This window comes from Trachymyrmex cornetzi, unplaced genomic scaffold, assembly GCF_001594075.2.
Source record: "Trachymyrmex cornetzi isolate Tcor2-1 unplaced genomic scaffold, Tcor1.1 scaffold62, whole genome shotgun sequence".
NCBI classification, from domain to species: Eukaryota; Metazoa; Arthropoda; class Insecta; order Hymenoptera; family Formicidae; genus Trachymyrmex; species Trachymyrmex cornetzi.
In genome coordinates this window covers 481,548-489,736 of record NW_017299937.1, presented here as the reverse complement: position 1 = coordinate 489,736, position 8,189 = coordinate 481,548, and the positions used below count along the sequence as shown (strand labels likewise).

General features: G+C 36.8%; 1 protein-coding gene across 1 annotated transcript in view; it reads left to right on the top strand.

Moving 5' to 3' along the window:
• Positions 1-8,189, top strand: part of LOC108766778 (RNA/RNP complex-1-interacting phosphatase) — a 50,273-nt gene that overhangs the window by 22,208 nt on the left and 19,876 nt on the right. The window contains exons 3-5 of the mRNA XM_018516278.1: positions 1,893-1,924; positions 2,784-2,871; positions 5,168-5,247. Coding sequence (XP_018371780.1) covers positions 1,893-1,924; positions 2,784-2,871; positions 5,168-5,247 — 200 coding nt within the window. The remainder of the gene's footprint in view (positions 1-1,892; positions 1,925-2,783; positions 2,872-5,167; positions 5,248-8,189) is intronic.

Below are 8,189 nucleotides of genomic sequence, written 5' to 3'. Positions count from 1 at the left end.
AACTGTAATTTATTAGACATTATAACAGTTTTTAGCAGACACGTGCAAAACTTTGCAGATAGTCGAAAGAAAAAATATTAGATAATATTTATAATATTATTATTTTGAACAATGTACTCATATGAACTACTGTAAATATTAATTATTTTTAAGAATGACTATAAAAATGCACTATTTATCAATTGTTGGAGAAATTATGGCCTATGGCCATCTTTTCCGTATGGCCATAATACCCTAATTTATCCTATGCAATTCATAAATTGTGTTTATTATGAAATCGCGAAAGTACATTTTGGGATGAAACGTACGAGCAACAGGAGCGGTTATAAACAGGATAAGGAAATATCTCACGCCTAGTCAATGTCGGATTATTACGTTCTGATACGAAAGCCATACCATGAGTCCGTTATTAATGCAACCGATACTCATTCCGTACTCATCCGTAGATACGATCTCTCCGCCCAGCCAATCGGATAGTTACGTCTAAACCTATAATTAACATTAGCCCACCCATAGCGGGTGCGACGTTATAAGCCGATTAACGAAAGTTTCAATTTACTTTGCACCGTATTCTACGCCTGTTGATCTAAACGAGCGTGTATAAATAGTACGCACTATATTATTACTTTCTTGAAATTGCATTATTTAACTAAATTTTTATACATTCCGAGAAATACAGGATGGGGACAAACTTGTAGTACAATCGGACGAAGGACGATTTCTTGCACAAAAATAAATCGAAAGTACAGAATAAATTTTTTTCGTCCGAGCCCTATAAGTAGTTTTTCTTTTAATAAAATAAATAAAGTTTAACTATTTTTTACATTATTTAAATCTTGCCATTCGTGAAGTCGTGTGTTATGTAAATATAATAATGTTTACAGTATCTTTACACAAGTATTTTTATTAAGTACATGTGTACTCAACGCAATTTTCAAACTTGATTTTCTTGGAAACAAAACCTTTCATGAAAAAATTTATTCTGCATTTTATTTTTGTACAAGAAATCGCCTCTGTCTGGTTGTATTATATGGAAAGGATAGTTTTACTGAAATATCTAAAATTTTGGCTATAGATCTGAAAGTTATTTCGTTGAGTCATCAAAAAATTATATAGAACGTTTAAACTGGTTGTTAGAATGTCAAATTTTTTGCAGCTTTGCTCAGCATAATTGAGTTTCCTACGTAATTATTTCGATTGGTCCAGTAAAATTATTTTTAGATCTTAGGTATCTAACTAAATTTTTAGATACTTCAGCAAAATAGATTTTGTTCTCCCTCTATATAACACTAATAGCTAATTTTTCTCCCATATCATTAAAAAGTATGAATAGAATGGGGTACTGAGTAACGAATAAATTCAACGATGTACCTAATTATTGCAAAGTCTTTAAAATTTTACAAAAACATTTATTGTGACGGTATGAACAATAGGGTCAGTAAACTACGTGTCTTTGATATCGATGTTTTCCTTATCGAGAAGTGCCGGTGTTATACAATCATCAAGTCATCGTTCCGTGGCGGGAGCGTGCCTTTAAAGTTTCTCACCAGTGTTCATCACCGACGTTATAGTAATTTAACGTGAGACTCAAGTCAATCAATCTTGTTAGCGATATGCGATCCGTGATCGCGGCGCGTGATCGTCTCGTGCGGCCTATTAAGCTTGCGTTATTAATTAATCAGAAATGGGAGATGACTTGCGATATCATGTAGGTCTCATGAAACGAAGGTATGCAGCGATGGTAATCATTGCAGAGATGAAGTCGTTCAGAGACTCCGTTTAAAGTTTCTTCCGAAGCATTGTGCATTTGCAGCTGTCGTTAAGCTAAGAGCTATTAATTATTTCTCGCTGCGTTTTCTTGGTGATGAATGCTGTCTTCTTTTTTGTTTCAGGCCATAGCGAGAAATCTGCAGCCAACCCAACGGTGAGTATCGGGATGACTTGTCTTTTGAACACCTCTCGTGTAAACACCGTCGCCGACAGCTTCTTTTTCATCTTGATATCTGTACGGCGTTTACAGCACGGTGCAGAATTTCTCTCCTTGTGGACAGGAGATGATGCATGAGCGTACTAAAGCATTAGCGAGATCGACGGAGGAGTGGTGTCGCGCCGCGGTAACCCAATGCGCGAAAAAAAAAGGAATATTAGTCGTTCGCCAATAAATCGTGATGCTCGTGGAAATTATAGTAATGATTATAGTGGTGCGCTCGAAGAGACGTGATACTTCTCACTTGGTCAGTTACATAAATCTACCGGGTCACATTAGCTCGCCGCTAATTGCTTTTAAATCGACTAGTATCCTAATAAATTTCACAAGTTTTTTTTAATAACATCTCGGCGCGGACACGAGCGAGGGTTGTTTATTTATGAGGAAGAATCGTTCGAGGCAAAGCATGGCCGTGCTCGTTTCTGTATCTACGCACGCACGCACGCACGCACGCATGCACCTGGTACGTCTCTCAAAAGGTTTTGATATATCGAAAGGGATGGTGAAACTATTTGGGCCGACACCCCCGCCTAATCCAATCCCTTTCGTTTGGAACCTCAGAGATTCCTTGCTTTCCTTAATATATCATCCAGTCGTACAGATCGCGCCCCTCGAAAAGAATCTTTCCGCCGTACGCCGTCTTAACCGATTATGGGTTCTTCTATCTTTTCTATGTCTATAAGCCAAGAAAGACATCGTTTTATGATTTAAGTAGCGCAGGGATTTTACGACCGATCAATAAATTGAAACGCCACTCAGCGCGCACATTATAATCCGGTCATATCCGTTGTTGCAGATTTACTACGACAGCATTGCTGGAAGCGTTTCCTCATCTCAAGTATATCATCGACTTGACCAATACGTATCGCTACTACGACCAAAAGGTAAGAGATACAAAGCTGAAACTTAAATTTAGCGAAACCAAACGACCGATTTTCACCGACTTGTAAATAATAATGGTCACCTTACATACTCGATAATTAATATATACTGATAATTTTGAAATAAATATTGTAAACTTAATACAGAACGTAAAAAATAAATTTGAGATCGTTCCATGCGATTAAAAAGGGGTCGATATGCAGGCAGTATCGTCTGATGAAATAGTACTGACGTTTTCACATGAATTTAATGCGGAAACATATCGCGTATCGTTCGAATTTCAAGTCGTAATTCGCTATGTTTATGCACTTGCTCCTTTACCTTTTAGTAATTCGAAACAAGAGACGTCTTCTCACTTTCCCGCAAGCTGTCACCTACTGCATTCCTTGATCAAGCAGATATACAGATTCTCTCTTATTTTTTTCTCAAACTTGATGGTTCAACTATCTATTATCGCTGTTCGTCTGTCTGTCTTTCTCGGTTTCATCTGTTCTTCTTCACTTGCTCTCGCCTTGACATCCTAATACCGCATCGGGGTCAATTTCAACTTGAGAACACTCGAGAGCGGTCTGACTAATTTGTAGCGAGGGAAGAAAGACTGAGCTAATGAACTTATTATTGGATTTTTGGAATAGCCAGCTGCCACGACTCGATCGGCTAACTGACTGTCCGAGTCGTTATGTCGAATGGGGATATGTCCGCGATGTTTTCTGGGTCAAAGCTGTCAGAGAAAAGGACCGAAGACCGATCAATTATATTAATAAGTCGTGGAGTTGGTTCGGTCGCTTCATCTTCTGCTTTTTGTCTCGGCCCTACCGACGTTTGGACAACCATTTGCCACGCGATGAGAGTGAAGAATCCTAGGGGATATGTTTTAAAAACATACACGCCGCTGTGAACATCAATAGCGCTACGGGGCAACGATAATTAACAGAGAGATCTCTCGGTGTCGCCCACGCCTAATTAGAGCGCATTATACATGTATAATGAAGCGCTTAGTCGGTCCTTTAATTTTCCTGCCCGATGTTATGGGAAAAACAAGATTGTAGAGACAAAGGATCTCGCATACCGGTTCGTGAAGATTTTATCAAATGTGTCTTTTACTTTGTGTATGTTTACTTATACGAAATTCTTCCGGCTCATACATATGTTACATGCTAATTTTTCTACTTTCATCTTCCGAAAATCTCAGAAATATGATAAGATACATTAGATATACGATTAGAAAATCTCTTTTATTGGAGTAGAGAATTTACAAATATATCTTTTTTATTACTAAATTTCTTATTTTTCTTTCTGATTTATATTATGATTTAATTTTGTTTTTGTTGAGATTGAGAATCGAAGATATTCTTGAACGAAAGAATTTCTTGCGTATTATCGACGGCTGGAGAAAAGAAAATAGGTTCGATATAGCCATTAAGCGCAATAGTGCACGATCACCAAGATTGAGTTTCTAATATCTCGCTAAAAGCAAAGTCAAAAAGATTGATTATTATGACGTGATCTGTCATCAGAGTGGAAAAACGAGTGGTAACTATTATCTGACATCACTCAGGTTAGAGTTACGCTTGTATTACTATTGTTATCATTAAGCGACGTTTTTTAATAATTAAAGATAAAAAATCAATATTAACGCAGCACAAAATATTACTACATTTTTAAAAATTAATTTTTTTATTGACAATTGATTTTTGTTAAATTTACATAGATATTGTTTATATTTTTTCGCAATGATTTATTTTTATATTAGTAATTCATTTTTTATTTTAATTTGTTAGTGCTTTTGAGATTTGAAATCAACTATAAGAGATAATAGAGAGATAATAGAGAGATTCATGAATGTGCAACACTTGTTGTTGCATCTAGGCAAACACGCGTGTATACTAAAGAATACTTTCTGAAATACAAATGATTGTGAATCTCTCTTTTACTCGTGTCGATTAGTCTACAGAGTCGTATTTTTCTTTCCGCCCTTGCAAATTTCGTATTTAACGATCGATTGTTTCGGTTTCCGAACGTTCAGTTTACATCATACTCGAATGACACGCTTGTACTCAGAAACTATGATTATCCACATTGTTTGTAATTGACGGTTTTATGCGTGATAATTAGTGATGCTAATGAGTGCGCCGGGACGGTTTAACAGGACAATAGCTTCGATCAAATTACACGCGGTTCAATTCAGTACGTGTTCTATTAATGCATCTGCGTTTCATGTGACGGAGAATATTCTGCTTTTATTACGCAACAATATGCATGTAATTGTTTATGTTTTTGTTAACGGTTCTGTTGTAGGAATTTACAAATGCTGGCGTTAAATACGAGAAGATTGCTATACCAGGAAGAAAAATACCGACTATGGATATAATTAAGAAGTAAGTATGCGAGTGATCTTATTTACAATATCAAAAATGTCAATTTGTTTAGAATATTTTTTTTCTGAAAATTACAAATTTTACAAACATATCTAAGTAATCTTAAAATTTCTTATATTACAATATACTTTGAACCGATTAAAGTTTATGGAAATTATTTATTTACAATTTTAAAAAACGTTAGTCTGACATGAAATGGCTCCTCATTGAATAATAGTAGGCATCACGAATAATCCATTTTGATTTAATGTCAGGCACGCGTGAATCTTTTCTAGTACAACTTCCGTTAATGCCTCTCGCTTAATGCCAATCGTATTTCACATTTATTATCTCTTTACGGCGATTGGCGATTGATCAGCGCGCGATTCGCATAACGCAGGTGACGGCTGGTTAATCATTCGCCTACAAATCATATTACCTTAACAAGGAAACCGAGTCCAGCGTGTACCGTTTTTCTGGTTCTCGGCATTCCATGCCGTCGAGAAACCAGGGGCGAATATCGCGTCGGAAATTTATCGCTCTTTCTTTTTCTTTCCTCTCTTTTTTTTCTCTTTCTCTAGATGTTTTCGTCCACTAATTTAGACTGTAAAGCGTCAGCTATATAGCGAATCATGTTACATCATTTAGAATACCTCAGTTTATATTGAAACAAGTAATGAGTTTATTAGTTATGACCTTATTTGACGATTTCTGCTTTAATTGTTCGCCATTGAGCGATGATATAACTTTCACGCTTAATAGTGTTGTGCAGGTGCAGTCCCTCAAACTATGAAGAAATTATTTCCAATCTTTGTTATGCTTTAGTTAAAAATATACATCGTCCGCGATAATAAAATAAAACATAATATTAAATAAAATTAAAATTAAAATATTAAACAAAATATAAAATATGATATTAAACGTAACCAAATAAAACGTATAATATTTCATTCTTTTGATGCTTAATATTATACTTAAAACTATTAAAAATGCATTTCATTATTTTTAATAAAATATTTTAACGATAATGAAACTTTAAAACTAAATCTTGCATTTTTAATTTTTTGCTCTAAAAAAGGTTATTTGAAATGAGGTCAAGAATGACGTTATCTTCGGTCTTATAAAAATATCTTTGTAAAGAATAAAATTATCTTTTTAAAGAATAAGAAATTCACGAAAGAAATTTATACGGTCATCGGTAGAATGTCAATAGCGCCCTTATAACAATTCTGCTTCTTATCTTAACCGATCACGAAGAATCTTGCGTCTGAACGAAGAAGATGCAATTACTAAAATTCTCATCCAATGGTCGGTAGGTAGCCGGAATGGGTTGAATAAAATTCTCGAAATTCTGACGGTGTTCAAGATAATGTCCCGTTCTTCATACTTTACTTGTACGGAATGGAGACACGTATTAACCTTTGCATGGCGCCATCACGCACACGTGTGTAGCTCTTCTGCTTTGAATGGTACATGCAAAGCAGTCTGACAGGGCCGGTCAGTCGACTAATTAACTGCAATAAACGTCCAATGATTTACCGAACATTGTGCAGCGTACCCATACTCTTGCTCGTCTTCCGTTTCCTGTCTCTCTTCTGCTCTCTTCTGCTCTCTTCTGCTCTCTTCTGCTCGTTCTCTTCCTCTCGTCCTCCGTTATCGTGTGCGTGCGAGGGATATTCCTAAGTGCTATACGGTCGGATAATGTGTAAGGATTGTGTTATACGATCGAGGAAGAGTAATGTTCGAGCGCCGTAATTAGCGGCGATTTCTCTCTCTCTCTTACGACGTATAAAAACTATTTATTATTACAGTAATAAAAGTATTAATTATCGGTGTCTGCCCCCAAGTGTTGGGAAATATTTGCGTTCGCGGAAAAATATGAAGACGTTCCACAGCGATATCCGACGCAATTATTTCTCACGCGCGGCGAAAGCGCTACTAAAAACATTTTCGTAAGTGCATCGCGCAAAAAACGTGACGTACGCGCGTAAGCTGTTAACGACGTCGGGCCGAATATTTCACCGGCTATCACATTAAATACTATTTATTCGTTCGATCGAGTGGGAGATAAATATACGAGATATTTCTTTGATGCGGGAACAACGGTGATCACTCGCGGGCCAGCCGAGCGGGTCAAAGCACGACCTTTCGTGCAATCACCCGGCTTCTCGCTCTCCTCCCTTGGTCGTCGATCGGTCCGCACAAAGAACGCGGCCCGATTTGTATAATTCGAGGATAAAACGGTGATTCGCATCAACGGTTAATAGCTGACAGGTATGCGAATAGCCTATCGCGCGGATGCCCGTCTGGTCCTGCTCTTTTGTTGATCTTTTTGAGTGAGACCTGATGACTTTGTGGCTCGGCTGTTGCGCGACGTGTAATTAACTGCATCCTTGATAGGATCGGATCGGTTACTGGTGCTGTGCCGTGGTCAAAATGAAAGGAGAGAAAGAGAGAAAGAGTGCGATAATGAAAGAGGCAGGAGATATGGAGTATGTCCAGAGGTGAAAACACTAGGCGCCACTTAAGGGGATGCTGGTGTGACGAAATTATTGATACATTACAAACGTAAAACATTTTCCGAATTGACTGAATCAAAAAATCTTCTACACCGTGAATTAAAATAGGCATAAAATTAGGAGGTGGGTCAAGTTGACTTTATAGTAAAATCGAAAAAAAGAGTTAAATAATTCGGAATTAAAAAAGTCTGTACTATTGATAAGTTCGATCCACATCGCTCTAACATCCCATTAATATTCTAGATATTCTTGAACTCTGATGAAAACGCAGAGGTAGATAGGACGAACATAGACACTGTGTAAGGAAGTGGCAAAAAAGCCACCTTTTATGTCAAGATTTAAATTCTCTCGATTTCTCTCGATTTATCCTATTTGATTTTTTTTTACTTATTCTTCGGACATTGTAATGTTCGTACACGGAGAGAATTTTTTCTTAGAATTTAC